The sequence below is a fragment of the Malus sylvestris genome, chromosome 4 (assembly GCF_916048215.2).
Source record: "Malus sylvestris chromosome 4, drMalSylv7.2, whole genome shotgun sequence".
Taxonomy (NCBI): Eukaryota; Viridiplantae; Streptophyta; class Magnoliopsida; order Rosales; family Rosaceae; genus Malus; species Malus sylvestris.
This window is the reverse complement of record NC_062263.1, coordinates 20,446,396-20,464,711: the sequence shown is the minus strand read 5'-3', so window position 1 is coordinate 20,464,711 and position 18,316 is coordinate 20,446,396. Positions and strand designations below refer to the sequence as shown.

The following is an 18,316-nucleotide window of genomic DNA, read 5'->3' as shown; positions in this document are numbered from 1 at the left end:
GGTTATCCATACCCATAACCGTGTACCCATTTACCCATAACCATTTACCCATTTAACCATAACCATAACCATTTACCCGTTTACCTATTTTTTCGCCCGTTTATCCTTTTTTACCCATTTACCTTTTTTTTTCGCCCGTCTACATTATTTTTTTTAACAATTTGAAAATTACAAAAGAAAATTTTTTCATAATTTTTATTTTCTGACAATTAAACACCGTTATAAGTACATTTTAGCGTACATTTCCCTATTTTAATCATTTAAGTCCTCATATAATTCCAATAATTGAAATAATAGTTTACGAACGATATTTTTCTGTATAGCAACCAATCAGTTTTTTTTTTATTCTGAATAGCAACCAATAAATTATGGAAGTTCAGGAACTTAAGAAAATTGAGCCTAAAGGAAGAGTAAAAGTAGAGCTTTTTTATTTCTGAATTCCCGAATGATTTTTAAAGCAACAGACCCTATAGCAACAGCTCATAAATCTGTGTTTCTGATAACAAAAAACAACCATACGAAACCAACCAAATTTCATCTAATTCATCACAAAACCGAGTTAACCCTCTATTATTTCATATAATTTCATCTAATTGAAATCTGTGTTTCGAACACGTTCAATTACAAAGTATCATCGACTCGTTGTCACCAAAAGAGGCCTACAAAAGAAATGTATAATTGAATTAGTATGCATAAATTGAATGAGTATCACCAATAACTCCAAAGTAAAAAACAAAAATAAAGATTAGTTTTTACCACATTCACATCAGTATCATCATCGAATGAAGAACCTTCAACACGAGTAGAGTTTGAATCTGGTTGAATAGTAAAAATTAAAATTAGGCTAAAATAGTAAATTTTTTAACATATACATAATTTATATGAAATTTTACAGTAAATACCTCACATCTGACCCCACAACCGTCTCGAGAACACATGAGTGCTTCCACTGTGCTTGAATGAAGTCGGCTACGGTGTGGACTAATAATCCTACCACCAGTACTAAATGAAGACTCTGAAGCTACTGTAGATACAGGAATAGCCAAAATATCTCGAGCTATCTGATGCAAAATAGGAGAAAAATAATACTCAATCAATTTCATCTTGAACCTTGGATCTAGAATAGCTGCAATTGCCATAGCACCATGAATTTTATGCCAATACTTTTCAAACTTGATTGACATCTTTGTTGCCATCAACTTAACTTCAACATGGTCAGACTCAAGCCACTTACAGATTGCAATCCTAATCTGACACACATTTGAAAAATAAAGATTTGATGTGGGATATTTGATCCCAGAAAATAACTCAGTCACTTGGTGAAAGATCTCCAACTTTTCAGCAATCATGTTAGTCTTCGCCCAATCTTCTTCACTTGGAACATTTTTATATGAAGGCTCACGCTGCTTTAAACGAGGAAATACATCTTTATATACCAATGCAGTGGTAAGCATCACATACGTCGAGTTCCACCTAGTTTTACAATCAAGGACTAACTTCCTAGAGAACTTAATTTTCATTTGTTGAGCTATCTCAACAAATTTTTCCTCTCTTTTTGCTGTCCCAGACCAATATGCAACACTATTCCGAATAGTCTCAATACTATCCCTAATCACATCAAATCCATCCTTAACTATCAAATTAAGTATGTGAGCACAACAACGCATATGAAATAATTCTCCGTTTAACACAAGTGAAAGCTTGCAATATGTCACTATATCCTCAATCATGGCATCATTTGTAGAGCAATTATCTACTGTGAGAGCAGACAACTTACCATCAATATTCCACTCTGATAAGCAATCTATCATTATAGCAGAAAGTGTCTCGGCATTATGTGGGCATGGAACATATGCAAACCTGATATAAAACACCACTTAATTATCATAACTCAAAGTAACATGATGTGCTAGGCAATAAATCCAACACTAAAATTTAATACACAGAAGCAAGATCTCTTCCATCAGTAAACAAGACATATTCCAGATTATGTAAAAAGGAAACAAAAAGTTTCCAAACTTAGTCAAAAGCATGAAAGCTAACGCAAGAAAGTTTCCAAACTTCACAGATACACTTCTTTAAATTACAAAGATATGGTATTAGTTCGATAAATTACCTTAGAATTCGACTTTGAAGCGTCCACGAAACATCGATAAAATGAGAAGTGATAGCCATAAACCCTCTCTTCTGATTACTTGAAGTCCACATGTCAGTCGTGATTGCAATTTTACTCTTGTTCATTTGCAACAACTTCATGGTCTCTCCCTTTTCACATTCAAATACTTTCATAATATCCCTCTTGATAGTACTTCTAGAAATAACCTTAAATAAGGGTTGCAATGAATTGCAAAACCTCTTAAAACCCAAGTGGTCCACCATAGATAAAGGATACTCATGTAAGATAATCATATAAGCTAGCTCTTTCCTAGCATTACCTTCATCAAAACTATATGCACCATGTTTAACAGACCCATCACCGGTTATAACTGGACTCTTTTTCTTTGTCCTCAATACAGGACATGTTCTAACATGTGAAAGTAAAGATGAAGTACCAACAGTGGAGCCCGATGCTAGCCTAGCTTTACAATGGTTACAGACAGCTTTCACCTCCCCACAAAAACTTTTTTCCTCAAAATGCTGCCAGACAACTGAGGTTCTTTTTCTCTTCCTACCAGTGTCATCAAAGCTTGATTCACTTAGGTCCAATTCTTGATCAAGATTAATTGGTTCAATATCTTGGTTCTCACTTTGAGTCTCCATCTTGGAACTAGTTGAAATAGTTGAATACAAGTTCAGAATATAAAAGAAAAACAGGATATCAATTGAACAAAAGAACACTATATTGTCATAATTGGGGGTTCTGGTTCTCGTTTAAAGCAAACAAAGTCATCAAAACATCGCCACAGGCCAAACAAAAATCTTCGACATTTTGGATGCCAAGAGCAAAAAATCATAACACACTCGGTCTGAACATAATAAGGACATCTCTACAACAGTACATGGTAATCTTGGCACACAAACAAAAGTGACAGCAGGCTTACTGGAATATTAAATAAAATCATAAAAGAAGACCCATGCAGAATTACAGGCTTGGAAAACATATTAGATTCTTTTTAAGAAACTTGCTAGTAAAATTAAAATATAGTATCAAAATTCAACATGCACAGTTTCACCTTTTTTTCTTTTTTCATCGTCCGCTTTTCTTATTGCTCATCCATCATTTTGGTGCCACCAAACAAGTTGGTAGAACTACTTTGCATTCCACATCACTCGTGTTGAAATCGAGCAAGAAAGAAGAAGAAAATTTGATGCGATGAATTACTCAAATAAACATTGGGAACTAATATTGGGACTGTGTCCACGAAAAACTTAAACATTACAAGCTAAAATTTAAACTGCTCAGAAATTGCTTTCTGAATGTTTCCTTTTCTCCATCCACCCCCACTCTTGTCTATTCTTGTTCTGGATCATGACATAGCAAAAATTTAAACTGAACCCACAATAATGACATAGCAATTTGACCCTACTGAGGAATGGAACTTCTGGAGTGGATAACCTATAAACTTTTTCTCTGTAATCTGCAGTGATATCATAGCTAAGAACCCGCTCACTAGCACCAATGATAAATGCAAAAACTCTTTACGATTGGGCCACATCTACATGCACACAAACACAAAAGACACATCCATTCTCTTAGAAGCAGCAGCCTCAACGATTACGTAGTGTGTTAAGTTTATAATAATATGCAAGTATTCACTCAACAGTAATATCTCTGCACACAGAAACTTCACACAACAAGAACTTACATTGATTGCCCAACCTTCATTTCTTTCACAAGTTTGTTCCCTCTATTTTCATCAATGTATAATATTTGCTACCATTCATAGACCTATTTTGTTTCATCAATGTATAATATTTACTATTCATATGTATGATAATTGCAAAAGAAAAGCTCATACCATAACAACAACAAAGCCTTAGTAAGGTCGACATTGAATCCTAGAATGCCAATAGAAATAATGTTTTCTCAATGTTCTTCAAGCTTCAACATGTCTAAGCTTCAATCAAACTAGTTATATCATTATGTATTGAGAAAATAACCATCCAGAGGTTAAGAGTTAAGACCTTCATCAATAATGAGCTAGGGAAGAAAACAGCAAACTGAACAAGTTTACTGTGAACACAGGTTTTACAGAAACACACATCGGTTCAGCAAACTTTTACCTAACAATAAGAATGTTCCCATAAGGTTCATTCAACCAAATAGGAATAAGAGATCAAATATCTAACGTATTCCAGCTGGACGGAAGTCCAATTTCCAAGTTCCCTCCACAATGCTACATTAACTCGATAAACATAAAACCCAAACCTAAAAACCACAAAGGAAACACAAAAAAAATAATTTCTAATTTATCAATCTCCAGTTTCTTCAAATAGTACACAAACACATTAAAATTTATCAATCTCCCTTTCACTTAAATACGAAAACCCACATCAGAAATCCCGAAATTGCAAAGACCCAGATCCTAATTTCGAATTACAACTCACAAATCCACAAACCCTAAATCTCACATTACAGCAAAAAGTTCTTAGTCATTTAAATTTCACAAACCCTAAATCTCAAACCCTAAATTACTAACTAATTAATTACTTTCCGAATTCTAAGGACGGATAAACAGATTAAAATTTTCAACAAGAGTATAATTCATAGCAAAAACCGAGGAAAAGGAAAGAAGCTTACAAATCACTCTGGTGCTTGAGCTTCCAAAACACTGAATAATTCCAAGGCGAATTGCTGCAGAGGCTCTTCAGCAACTGCCTCAGAGCGAGAGCGACGTAGAGAGAGAGAGCGAGCGGCGGAGAGAGAGAGCGACGGAGAAAGAGAGAGTGACAAAGTCGAGAGGCGGAGAGAGAGAGAGGCGCAGAGAGAGAGCGACGGAGAGAGAGGCGCAGAGAGAGCGACGGAGAGAGAGCGACGGAGAGAGAGAGTTACGAAGTCGAGAGGCGGAGAGAGAGAGTGACAGAGTTGTAATTTAATTTCTGAGGGTTTTTAATTTTACATATATTAAATTAAATGGGTAAATGGATACCCATTATAACCATGAATATTACCCATAACCGATGGATACCCGTTATAACCGCGGATAATACCCATAACTAGCCATTTAAATTTCATGGATAAACGGTTATACCCATAACCGTTTATTTGTCTAAACGGTTACCCATAACCATAACCGTCAACTTTAAATGGGTGGGTAACCGTGGTTACCCATACCCATGGGTATTTTGCCCATCCCTACCGACGCCCCTAGAACGAAGTTGGGCTGACCTGTTAGTGTTATCCACTACACTCCGTTGCCTCCCCATTTCCTCAAATTGGGCTGGCCTGCAACTCCACAGCCCATCAAACACAAATTATATGAATTTGTGAACATCCACAGCAACCGCTGCATGGTATAAAAAACAATTAAATATCCAGCCGAACAAACACCAAAACTTAACCGCGAAGAACAAAATTTTACACGCAATCTGGACAAATATCCAATGTTATATTCCCAAATCCTCTTTCTCTCTCTCCGTATAGATTCTTCGACTTCTTCTGCATAAACCGCCAAGAGAGAGAGAATTGAATACAATTATTTGTATGTATTCAACTGTCAGATGGTGAATTAGGGCTTGCGAAATTCAATTTGGCAGTCGAATAAGGAAGAATTATTAGAGTTTAATGCACTAATTATTGTGGTTGTTGAGTAATCCTGGGGAGTGAAAGCTCTGGGATTAAGCGTTGTTTGTGCTGCGTGGATTGGCTTGCTCGGTGCTGGAGTTCTGATACTATGGAAGCCGATTTGCCTCCTGAATACGCCCACATCAAGCATCGTGATCGAATCGTGCGGGTATGAATTTTCTTCTTTTGATTATCCAATTTTTGATTATTTTCTGTATTTTTTTTTCAGCAGTTAATTTGTTGAATTATAGAGGTTGGGATGCAATTAATTGTTTAAGTGTAGTTGAAAGTTTTCTTCGTTTTATTTTTATTTAATTTTTTTGGAATTATTGATCATTTCCTAGAGCTGATATCGTAATACTTGTTTGAGTAATTGAGTGAAATTTCTGGGAAAAATATTATGTTTTAATGTATATGTACTTTTTGACTTTCGTTTCATATCGTAATTTTACTGATATGGGTCAGAAAAAAGGTTCACATTTATGTTTTTGTTGTTAATTTATGCAGAGGCTAGCTCAACTGGGAGTGCCAAACGAGTTTCTTGGTGAATACCAACGTGGGTTAGTTGCTTTTATTAAGAATAACAAGCAACGGATACCAGAACTGGTTTCCGCTATACTACCTGCTGATGACGAAGTGGCTCTAAGTGAAGCAAAACCAGGGACTAAGAAACAAGGTGTAAGCATGAAAAGTCGATTCCACGAAAGCATGTTGTGGTTGCAGTGGTTAATGTTTGAGGGTGAACCTATGTCAGCCCTGAAGAGTCTCTCCAAAATGAGTGTTGGGCAGCGTGGTATTTGTGGAGCTGTTTGGGGACAAAACGATATAGCTTACAGATGCCGAACATGTGCAAATGATCCAACATGTGCAATTTGTTTTCCTTGCTTTCAGAATGGGAACCACAAGGATCATGACTATTCAATTATTTATACTGGTGGCGGTTGTTGTGATTGTGGTGATGTTACAGCATGGAAGCGTGAAGGCTTTTGCTCAAATCATAAAGGTGCGGAACAGATACAACCTCTTCCAAAGGAGATTGCAAACATTGTAGGGCCTGTTCTTGATTGCCTCTTTGATATATGGAAAACCAAGCTGGTTCTTGGTGAAACTATCTGGCGGGAAAATGCTAGAGCAAGTGACCAAGTTGGAGAACGTAGAAAGGTTGAAAATGAGTTAACTTTTTTCGTGGTTGAGATGCTTCTAGAATTCTGTAAGTACAGTGAGAGTTTGCTAAGTTTTGTATCCAAGATGGTTTTAGCATCAGGGGATCTATTGGGGATTCTTGTGAGGGCAGAAAGGTTTTTGAATGACACTGTTACGAAAAGGCTGCATGAGTTGCTACTGAAACTGCTGGGAGAACCTGTTTTCAAATATGAGTTTGCCAAAGTATTTTTGAGTTATTACCCAGCTGTTGTAAGTGAAGCCAGAAAGGAATTAAGCGACCTTTCTGTGAAAAAGTATCCACTGCTCTTTGCATTCTCTGTTCAAATCTTCACGGTGCCAACTTTAACACCTCGTCTTGTGAAAGAAATGAACCTGTTGTCTATGCTGATGGGATGCTTGGAAGATATTTTCATTTCCTGGGCTGGGGATGACGGTCGTTTACAGGTAATGCGTTGATTTTTTTCCTATACTAACCCCTTGGCACACGCCCACGTGTGTGCCAATTGGATCTTCGTATTTAATTTTTTTTTTTTTGAAAAGTTGAATTTACAATTTGTTATTTTCTAAAAAAAATTCAAAGATTAATACGTTGGGTTCTTCAATATGTAGAGTTTTTACTTAATTTTTTTTTTCAGTTCCAAATGTGATCTTTTACTAATTTACCACTAATTAAATTGTTTTCTTTTAAAAATCTAGTTAGGGAAGGACAATTGTTGGTATTTTGAATGCTTCACCTATCCCACTTAATATTATATAATATTTATGTATCTCTATAGGTTGCGAAATTATCATTATTCCTCTGCACATTGCCTCCTTGTCCCTGCCACCTTCTTTATGGAATTGATAACTTGGCAATTTAGGTTGTATAGTTATGTTATAATCCAAAGTCATGTTGTGCTTATATGGTGTTCTAACTAGGTTACTTTTTATGCTCCCGTTTTGGAATTCTTTCAGTTTGTTTTTTTTTATTCTGGTTATTTGTTTCCTTTCTTTGTTTTTCCAGATCATTGTGGTTGAGTATCTGATGCGCTTTCTTTTGTTTGATAAAAGTTCCTATTTTCCCATTTGTTTTGGTCTCATGTAGTAAAATGGTTGGTTATTCCTTGTAGGTTACCAAGTTGTCAAATTTGTATGAGATCACGATTCGTGTGATTGAAGATATTAGATTTGTTATGAGCCATGCTACAGTGCCCAAATATGTAACTCATGACCAGCAAAATATTTCAAGAACTTGGATGAGACTCTTGGCGTTCGTGCAAGGCATGAACCCTCAAAAAAGGGAAACAGGCCTGCACATTGAAGAAGAAAATGAGAATATGCATCTGCTGTTTGTTCTAGGTCATTCAATTGCCAACATTCATTCTTTATTGGTGGATGGGGCATTTTCTGTAGCTATTGACAAGATGGATGAAGACTCTCTTTTCAGATCATATAAGCAGGATACGGATGACAGGGATAGCCTAAGACATTCAAAAGTAGGACGGCTGTCTCAGGAAAGTTCTGCATGTAGTGCAGTGGGGAGTAGTTCATTTGCGTGTGAGTCGAAGGTTCCTGAAGATAAATCTGATGCTCTTTCTGATTTGTTGATTCCACCATCTGTGATGTGGCTAACATATGAGTGCTTGAGGGCAATTGAGAATTGGCTGGGAGGTGATAATACCTCCAGGACTCTTCTTGATGCATCTTCTCCAAGTACTAGCAATTTATCTGCTAGCAATTTTTCAGCATTGAAGAGAACATTATCCAAGATCAGGAAAGGAAAATATATTTTTGGTAGACTTGCCAGTTCTAGTGAAGATCATGGCAAGCAGTGTTCATCACATTTACATAGTGATTGCAATATGAGTGTTGACACCCAAAAAGGCAAAATTGCAGGGCAGGAGAGTAATTTGATGGTTACTGACAACATGGATTCAGTTAATGCCTGCAATCCTGCAGGATTTGATGATAGTGCTATGGAAGTAGATGGTGCCACGGACTTAGATGCTCTACGTGTATTGAGTTTGTCTGATTGGCCTGACATAACATATGATGTTAGTTCACAGGATATATCTGTTCACATTCCTTTACATCGCTTACTTTCCTTGCTTTTGCAGAAAGCATTAAGAAGATGTTTTGGTGAAATGCCAGATCTGGCTAGCGTTACTTCTGCAAATTCATCATCAGCTATTTTAACTGACTTCTTTGGAAATATTCTGGGAGGCTGCCACCCATATGGATTTTCTGCCTGTGTTATGGAGCATCCACTTCGGATCAGAGTATTTTGTGCGGAGGTTCATGCGGGAATGTGGCGGAAAAATGGGGATGCCGCCCTATTATCTTGTGAGTGGTATCGTTCAGTTCGCTGGTAAGTGATTTATGCTTCATCTGTGGCATGCATTTTAGGGGGAAAACATCTCTTGTAATGATTGATTTTTCTTTTCACTCTTTTTTTCCTCCTTTTATTTTCAGGATTGATTCTTTATCATATGGTTAATATTGTAGGTCTGAACAGGGTTTGGAGCTTGATCTGTTTCTGCTTCAATGCTGTGCTGCCTTGGCTCCAGCTGATCCTTATGTTAACAGAATTATTGAATGCTTTGGCCTGTCCAGTTACCTTTCTTTGAACCTTGAGCGCTCTAGTGAATATGAGACTGTTCTAGTGCAAGAAATGCTCACTCTTATTATACAAATAGTCAAAGAAAGGCGATTTTGTGGTCTAACTAAAGCTGAAAGTTTGAAAAGAGAGTTGGTTCATAAATTAGCCATTGCAGATGGCACTCATAGTCAATTGGTTAAATCTCTTCCTCGTGATCTGTCCAAGTCTGATCAGCTACATGGAATTTTGGAATCCATTGCCGTGTACTCCAATCCCTCTGGTTTTAATCAGGGGACTTATTCACTACAATGGACATTTTGGAAAGAACTGGATTTGTACTACCCTCGTTGGAACTCTAGGGATCTGCAAGCTGCTGAAGAAAGATACTTGCGTTTTCGTAGTGTTTCTGCATTGACCACTCAGCTACCCAGATGGACTAAGATTTATTCTCCTTTCAAAGGGGTAGCTAGAATAGCTACATGTAAAGCAGTCCTTAAAATTATCCGTGCTGTGCTGTTTTATGCTGTTTTTTCTGATAAATCAAGTGATTCACGAGCTCCTGATAGTGTTCTGTTAACTGCATTGCACTTACTTTCGTTAGCATTAGACATTTGTTCTCAACATAAGGAAGCTGGTGATAAGTCTTGTTATGATGGAGATGCAATTCCCATGCTAGCTTTTGCTGGGGAAGAAATTAATGAAGGACGATACTTTGGTGCTGGTCAACAAAGCTTGCTGTCACTTCTTGTTATCTTGATGAGGATGTATAAGAAAGAGAATGTCAACAATTGTTTGGAAGCTGGAAGTTGTGACCTCTCTTCTTTAATTGGAAGTTTATTAAAGAAGTTTGTAGAGATTGATTCCGGATGTTTGACCATATTACAACAACTTGCACCTGAAGTGGTTGGTCTTGTGTCGCAATCTTCTCCAAATGTTGACGCTGAGACCTCAGGTTCAATTTCTGACTCTGAGAAGCGCAAGGCAAAAGCCAGAGAGAGACAGGCTGCCATATTGGAAAAAATGAGAGCCGAACAATCCAAGTTTATGGCCAGTGTTAAATCCACTGTGGACGAGGGTTCAAAATCGGAGCAAGAGGTTTGTGAACTTAATGTTGAAGATGATTTGGAAGAGTCTGAACAAGTTGTTTGCTCTCTTTGTCATGATCCCAGTTCCAGAAATCCAATATCCTACTTGGTTTTACTTCAGAAATCTAGACTTTTGAGTTTCATAGAAAGAGGTCCCCTGTCATGGGAGCAACCACGTTGGATAGACAAGGAGCACATCTCTATTACCACAAATGAGGTGAATGATCAATCCGGATTAAGCACTTTATCAAGTGGTTCAGGACCACAACTGGTGCCATCTGATCCTTGTAGACATTTGGTTCAGAATGCAGTCACCGAATTTGCCTGTCATGGACAACCTAGGGATGTTGACGCTCTTATAGATTTTCTCAAGGGCCGGTTCCATGAATTAAGGAATATCCAAGTGCAACATGAATCAAATGATGAAAGGGAAAAGACTTTATATACATTTGAGACAATGGAAGATGATATGTACATCTGCATCCAAAAGGAAATGCATGATAAGATGCTTCATTCTTATCCTTTAGAGGATAAAGGATTTTCAACTCCTGAAGGGGATCAAGAAGAAACTAAGCATGCTGAATTTATGTTACTTGGAAAATATATAGCTTCTCTTTCTAGAGAGACAACAGAGAATCCTTCATCTTCCGAAAGTGCTCCTAATGAAAGGGTGACAGTAGATTCTTCTCGTCTTTCAGCACATGACGGATTTGGCCCAACAGATTGTGATGGAATTTATCTTTCTTCCTGCGGACATGCTGTACATCAGGGATGCCTTGATCGTTATTTATCTTCGTTGAAGGAAAGGTAAACCCCTTTTTGTTAAGAAGGAGAAACAAATTTTTATTGCAAAGAAACAATAAAAATACAAGAGCGGACAAGAAGTCCGCAAAAGCACAAACAAAACAGGATAAATAGCAACATCACCCTGACACTTAGAAACTGTGAAACAACACAAAACTAACTCAGCAACCAGTTACACCAAATTTCTCAAAAAGACAAATCCCTAAATTTTGTAGTAACCGATGCCCAAAGAGATAACCAAACTTCATCCCAAAGATCCTCCCTTCAACTGAGTTCGTTGTCCTAAAAAATCAGCTTGTTTCTTTTCATCCAAATGACCCTAAGGATAGCTGAAACTATACAACCCCATAAGACCTTGATTTTCTTCCCCTTACCTGATAATTTATAATTTATGTTTCTCTACCATAGATTTAAGGCCACCGGACAGTGAAGAAACAAATGATCATGCATAAAATGTACCAAGCAGGTTGTAGACATGAACTAGGTCTCCGTTACGGGAGTATGTCACAAGTGTTACTTTCCCATGAGCCACTAACCAAGTAAAAACCTTCACTTTATTAAGAACTTTAGATTTCCAAACCAGGCCATAAGCCTGAAAAAACCCTATCTGCATTGTTTTTGAGAAGGAAATTGCAATAAATTTAACAGAGAAGCTTCCTGAAGAATAAAGTATCCAATTTCTTGCATCAGCCCTTGAAGGGAGAAAGCAAGCCTGATCCAAACTTGTGAAGAAAGATGACAACTCGTCTAATTCCACATCATGCAAATTCCTTTGAAAGCCAAAGTCCCAATTCAAAGAATGTTCAGCAAAACTCGCCACACTAGAAATATTATGAAACCTGGATACGTTGAACAGTCTAGGAAATGAGAATTGTAAAGATCTATCACGCAGCCAAGTGTCCTCCCTTTCAATAAGAGAAATCTTCAATCCTTAGTAATTTCGGTTGGGAATTCTTGATCACTTTTTAATCTTAATTATGGATTTATATATATATTTTTTTTATTATTCGCATGAACAGTGGAGGTTGTACTTTTTTAAATGAGAAATTGTATTAAGATATTTTGTTAAGAGGGAATGCCTTCTCTGTTGTTTTATTGACTACTAGTGAAAGTAGTTACACCTTGTTCAATGAACTTGGAAGGGCAGTAGCAGAAACTTTGGAAAAGACGGTTTCAGAATACATTTTTCTTAATCTCTTTGGCCTTGCTTTTAACCTTGCAATTGGAATTGCCTTGTTCTTTAAGAAGCCTGCATGAACCTTTAATCTTGCCTTGATGATTTTTCATTCAGTTTTATTTTATTTTATTTTATTTTATTTTTTTTGTTTTCTTTATATGGTGTGTTCTACAAGGGGGTATGGTGTAGTTTTCCAAATCGATGGTTGCTAAAAAAATGAAATCTCCTGCTTTTGTGGTTATGATGCATTGCAACAACTAAAGGAAAAATAGTCAGATATATCATATATGTTGCTCTGGAAGATTGTTGATATTTTACTATTTTAGTGAAAATGGCCTAACTTTTCCCATCTTATCTGTTCGTGCAGGTATCTCAGAAGAATTGTTTTTGAAGGGGGACATATTGCAGATCCCGACAAGGTACATGGATTCCCTGCATATTTTTCTTTTCGTCGGCAGTGAATAGATGAGGGTTCTATTACTAACCTTTTGCATGTTTATTCTTTTACCCATAGGGGGAGTTTCTCTGTCCTGTATGCCGTCGACTTGCAAATTCTGTCTTGCCCGCATTGCCAGAGTTTCTCCAGGTCACTAAGGAGCCTCTGTATTCAGGTGTTAGTTCATCGCATGCTACTGGTCAATTGGTCAAATCAGGTGACGAAATTAATTCTCTTCAGCTTCAACAAGGGTTGGCTCTCTTGCAATCTGCAGCAGAGGCATCTGGGAAGGTTGGAAGTCTTAAAGGTTTCCCCCTTCAGAGATGTGGAAGAATGACCTCAGACCTTGAACCAATTTTTCGATTGCTCTGTAAGATGTATTTTCTGACTAAACAGGATAAGTTATCAGGATCTGACAGGGTCAACCACCCAATGCTTATGTGGGACACAATTAAGTACTCTCTACTATCAACAGAAATTGCTGCTCGTTCTGGTGGGAAATATGCAACTCTAAGCTGTGGCCTTAGTACACTGTATAAGGAACTTGAATCAAGTAGATTTATTTTGTCCTTGTTGCTGAAAATAGTCCAAAGCAGAAGAAAGAATTCTCTTCATGTCCTTCAGAGATTTATAGGAATTCAAAGCTTTACAGAGTCTATTCTATTTGGAGTTTCCATAGACGTTGGCGATGAAACATGTGGACAAGGTATTGTTGCTACCAGTAAAAGCCATTTATTTCATATGTTTCAAGTGACTTTCTGTGAATATTTGTTTCTTGCTATCTGATTCGCTAGTCACAGGCCATTCAAAATTACAAATAGCGTGCCTACTGTAAGAAGACAGTTAGATTTAAGAGTTATTGTCCATTCTTGTTTTTTCTTTCAAAAGATGAATTTTACGAAAGTGATTTTTAGATGATTAATACTGCTATTGAGCCCAACTTTTTACATGGCATTCGCACATTGGATTCTAAAACATTTCTGCATTTCTTAATGCAATGATCTGGTGTATATATCATGTCTGATTGGGAAAAAAAAAAGTTGAGAGAAATCTGGGATAAGTAACATTATTCATTTGTATAATGGAGAATGTTGCAGCTGGTTGAATTCTTGGACCCTATTGAAAGCCATGAAAGAACTATTAAGCATTCAAGTTTCACATGTGCAAAATTTTAGGTGTTATGCTTTACCAAACATTGAAGCATTTTGCTTTATTCAGTTAAATCCTCATCAATGCTATGTTTCGCAGGTGCTATGCTGCGTATCTTGGAACATGTTGATCTAGCGGTATCATATCCTGATATTCAGTTCTGGAATCGAGCTTCTGATCCTGTCCTTGCTCGTGATCCTTTTTCATCATTGATGTGGGTTCTTTTTTGTCTTCCAAACCAATTTTTATCATGTGAAGATTCATTGTTATCCCTAGTGCACTTATTTTATGTTGTCTCTGTAGTTCAGGTATGTTAGCGGTACTTCTCCCTTTTTTCTCATAATTCTTAGGTGGCATTAAAAACATCTAGTGGCCTAATTCATTATGGTGAAATGTGAATGCAGGGCATAATGACATATTGTGGGAAAAATCAATGTGACATTAGTGGATTAGGTATTGATGATTGCCTGGTTACTGACATCTCTAAACTTATGGAAGAATCTGGAGCCACCCAGCAATATTTCGTTTCAAACTATATTGGCTCTTCTTGTAATATTAAGAACATAGTTTGCAGCCTGAGTTTCCCGTATTTGCGGAGGTGCGCATTGCTGTTGAAGCTGCTGAACTCTTGTTCCCGAGTACCATTCCATGAAAGGTTTAATGTCTTGGATAGATCTCATGCCATTGGTGACATGATGGACACCACTTATGGGGCACTAGTGAATCTAAATGATGTTCAAGAAATTGAAAGCATGTTCAAGGTTCCTACACTGGATGTTATCTTTAAGGATAAAGTGGTACGTTCAATAGCTCAGAAATGGTTCCATCATTTTCGGAAGGAGTTGGAGGTCCTAAGATTTCAAGGAAGCATGCACTGCAGCCCTGCAGTTCCCTTCCAATTGATGCGTCTGCCCCGAGTTTACCAAGACTTATTGCAGAGGTTAGTTGAATTGCTTCTTGGTTTGTTACTGGAGTTCTTGTCTTCTAAAAGGATCTCTCCAGAATTAAAGTTTACTCAGAAAGATTGTGTTTTTGCAGATATATAAAACAGCGTTGTCCTGATTGCGAGATTATTCTTGATGACCCTGCATTGTGCTTGCTTTGTGGGAGATTATGCTCTCCAAGCTGGAAGTCATGTTGCAAGTATATATTCACCAATATATGTCGTTATTATTGGATTGATTATCCATTTAATACATGTTTATGCCCCATTGCTCCATCATTGCTAAATTTGACAATTTATCTTAGGGAAAGTGGATGCCAAACTCATGCAGTGTCCTGTGGTTCTGGTACTGGGGTATTTCTGTTGATCAGGGTATGCATTGTGGTTACTTTTTTTAATAATTATGTTTGGAAGCCCATCTGTTAGATCTTTAAATTTTGTTTTTACCTCTATTCTTGTTTGCGGAGATGATTAATTTTCTTTGGTGTGAATGTAGAGGACAACAATTCTGCTGCAAAGATCTGCACGGCAAGCTCCCTGGCCATCACCCTACTTGGATGCTTTTGGAGAAGAGGTAATTGGTTTCTGCTATTGTAAATCTGCAGCAATTTTATTCCTCTATTTCTTTCATCGTCTTCCCTTGTAAACAATTTGAAATGACAAATCATACCATATTCTGGTGAGCCCTTGTACATCCATCTTACTCCACTTGATTTTCTCAGTTTGAAGCAAATGAGAAGATAATGGTGGGTAATATTTTTTCGATACTTATTTGTATTTCTCAAAAGGATAGTGCATTTTTATGATAATTTCTGGAAAACCCTGCAAGGAAAGCAATGCTAGTGAACATCTCCAGAAGGGTAGACAAATTAGTTGCTCTGATCCCAGAGGTCATACAGGTTTGATCCTAGGGTACTTAGGATATTTTGCGTTATAGCAGCTTTTAGCTAGTCATTGATCCTTTTTATGCTATCAAGGGCATACTTGTGAAATGCCCTTTATTTTTATTGCTTTGGCAAGAGGAGGAATGAGCTATGGGTATTTAGAGGATGTTCTCACTATGCCATCCACCCACTACAGTTGCATATCTCCTCTTTCAGTTTGGAGTTTCACATGTATAGAATGAAGCAAAAGATTATTTGATACTGCATTTCATAGAGCTCCTTTCAAGCGGTTTGGAATTTTCCCCTTCTGCCACTTGAACTGCAGTTTAGCAGTATTCCTCTCCACTTGTAAGTGAGTCTTAGGTTCAACTCCTATGGGAAATACCTAATTATGGCTACCCCATAGTGTGGCTTAGCCCAAATCTCCAACCCTGCAATATTATTGTGTCAATAAAGAAGAGAGATTTCCCCCTTTCTTCATCGCATACAGTTTTGCTGAATAAAATGCAGAAAGTCGCTTTGCAGTTTTACTCTACCCTCAGCCCAAAACCCTAAAAAAGAAAATGTAAAATGGTTACAAAAAGATGAAGATGTTGGAAGTAGCACTTGTGGACACTCCTGTTCTTATTTGTTCTTTTAGTGCATTCGTTGATTTATAGGGATTTATGCTTCTGTGTATGATAATGTAAGTTTTGTTATTGCAGGATATTGAAATGCAGAGAGGAAAGCCGCTGTACTTGAACGAGGAACGTTATGCAGCTTTAACTTACTTGGTGAGAATATTTTGCTGCGTTGTAGTAAATGTTGAAGAAACCCATTGTCACTAACAGTTTGTGGTAATCTTGTTATCCCCATTGTACCCTTATTACTAAAGTAAGAAATAAATCTGAAAAAATTTGGCCCGATCTCACGCTCCGTCCTACCCTCCACTTGAAGCCCTTTGCCTCACTCCACCATCCATGATTCGTGGCTGTACCTTGTGTTGAAATTTCTCTAGTGAAGGGGATGTGTTGAGCCTTGTCTGCGAGTTCATATAGAAGCATCCTTAATTTATATGTTCCAAACTTCCAATTGAAAATATTTCTTGTTTCGGTTCTAAGTTTTATGATAAATGGTTTGTGATTTGCATGGTAGGTTGCTTCTCATGGCCTTGATCGAAGCTCCAAGGTTCTTGGACAAACTACTATTGGTTCTTTCTTCATGGTTTAGTTTGGATTTCAAGGTAAAAAACAATCATGCACTTCATGGATGTTAGTTCATCATGTTACCAAGTTTGATGTTAATCAGATTTTATTCACGATGCTGAATGTTCTAATTTTGGCATCTCAGGTGGCATATATGTTGACACAGATTGATGGCAAAGGATTCTTGATAGCAGCAGATAATATCGACTTCCGACAATAAATCTGGACCTAGGATCAACGGTTCAGTTTACTGCACATTGAGGTTGGTGGCTACTGGCGATGCTATAAGTTAACTATTACAATTCTGAAAAGTATGGAACACTCTTTGTTCTCTTTATCATCACCGCTATGCACGCCTTTGCTCTTAGTTTGCTAGCTAAATCGTACTGTTACTAAATATCTTGTTACCTACAGTGGCAGATGCTTGGGTATCCCTCTCCACGGGTTGAAAATTTGGTCCCAAGGGAAGACCAGTTTGTTGGCGGCAGGTTGTTCCTTCCGTTTTTTATGCATGTACAGTTCGATATGACGCTTAAGTCTGAAGACTACTGCAAACTATCTTCACCGGGGGGTTGTCCATCAAACGGTTGTACATAAAAGTTTAACCATAATTCATGAGCCACTGATTTATGGGTAGTGGCATTTGCATGCTTTGCTTTAGCAGTTGAGGAGAGAAGCCCCCGCTGCTGCCGGGTCGATCACTCTCTCTCTCAGTTTGTGGTGTTATTTATTTATTTGTTTTATTAGCATTCTTTTTATCTCCAAAAAGTTGAGGGGGGAGGGAGAGTTGCTTGTGGAGCTGTTAATAGAGATTTCTAGTAGTTCCGGTCCGGCGTGTCGATAAATCCTTTGATCCGTTAAAAGTTTCCATAGCTAAAAGTTTGAAAATACAAAGAAGTGCTCATGGCCCCTTGCGCTTTCAGCGAAAGACACGGAAAAGAAGTTATAAAAGCACTTTTCCAGGCGCTTGCTTAATAAAAGCACTTTCTAACATTTTTAGGTAGTTATATGTCGAATGTGCCAATGTTAATCAGAGCTTTTAGTTGTCGATTGTTTTTGCCTTTTAACCAAAAAGAAGTTCCAACACTACCTGCTAAAAAAGAAACGTATTCGTGGTATGACCGACTCATGTAACATTTTATTTTATTTTTCAAGGCGAAACGTAGCATTTTGTTAATGATTAGATA

The 18,316-nt window shown here is 37.4% G+C and overlaps 2 protein-coding genes across 3 annotated transcripts; one reads left to right on the top strand and one right to left on the bottom strand.

Moving 5' to 3' along the window:
• Positions 1-406: 406 nt before the first annotated feature.
• LOC126619682 (zinc finger BED domain-containing protein RICESLEEPER 2-like) lies at positions 407-4,941 on the bottom strand. The gene is made up of 5 exons (XM_050288099.1): positions 4,742-4,941; positions 2,117-2,767; positions 1,778-1,860; positions 757-815; positions 407-659 (listed from the first exon to the last, which is right to left on the bottom strand). The coding sequence occupies exons 2-5, from the start codon at positions 2,758-2,760 to the stop codon at positions 618-620; spliced, it is 828 nt and encodes a 275-aa protein (XP_050144056.1). The 5' UTR covers positions 2,761-2,767; positions 4,742-4,941; the 3' UTR covers positions 407-617.
• Positions 4,942-5,463: 522 nt separating this feature from the next.
• On the top strand, positions 5,464-18,026 carry LOC126618074 (E3 ubiquitin-protein ligase PRT6-like). 2 transcript variants are annotated; one of them, XM_050286174.1, is made up of 15 exons: positions 5,464-5,894; positions 6,233-7,333; positions 7,999-9,236; positions 9,374-11,359; positions 12,901-12,952; positions 13,048-13,675; positions 14,218-14,426; positions 14,523-15,058; positions 15,157-15,261; positions 15,367-15,433; positions 15,558-15,635; positions 16,650-16,718; positions 17,080-17,167; positions 17,275-17,391; positions 17,544-18,026. In XM_050286174.1, exons 1-13 carry the CDS (start codon positions 5,835-5,837, stop codon positions 17,152-17,154), a joined length of 6,204 nt encoding a protein of 2,067 aa, XP_050142131.1. In that variant the 5' UTR covers positions 5,464-5,834; the 3' UTR covers positions 17,155-17,167; positions 17,275-17,391; positions 17,544-18,026. The 2 variants fall into 2 exon arrangements, with proteins under 2 accessions (XP_050142131.1, XP_050142132.1); XM_050286175.1 differs by having other exon boundaries at positions 17,275-17,440.
• Positions 18,027-18,316: the final 290 nt, after the last annotated feature.

Excerpts from the sequence above, each read along its gene's own strand:
- LOC126619682 (XM_050288099.1), bottom strand. The coding sequence starts at position 2,760 with ATGGAGACTCAAAGTGAGAACCAAGATATTGAACCAATTAATCTTGAT. Across the intron at positions 816-1,777 it reads ATCAGAGTGGAATATTGATG|ATTCAAACTCTACTCGTGTT; the intron begins GTAAGTTGTCTG and ends CTATTCAACCAG. Across the intron at positions 660-756 it reads ATGATACTGATGTGAATGTG|GCCTCTTTTGGTGACAACGA; the intron begins GTAAAAACTAAT and ends TTTCTTTTGTAG.
- LOC126618074 (XM_050286174.1), top strand. The coding sequence starts at position 5,835 with ATGGAAGCCGATTTGCCTCCTGAATACGCCCACATCAAGCATCGTGAT. Across the intron at positions 11,360-12,900 it reads TTATCTTCGTTGAAGGAAAG|GTATCTCAGAAGAATTGTTT; the intron begins GTAAACCCCTTT and ends CTGTTCGTGCAG. Across the intron at positions 16,719-17,079 it reads ATGCAGCTTTAACTTACTTG|GTTGCTTCTCATGGCCTTGA; the intron begins GTGAGAATATTT and ends TTTGCATGGTAG.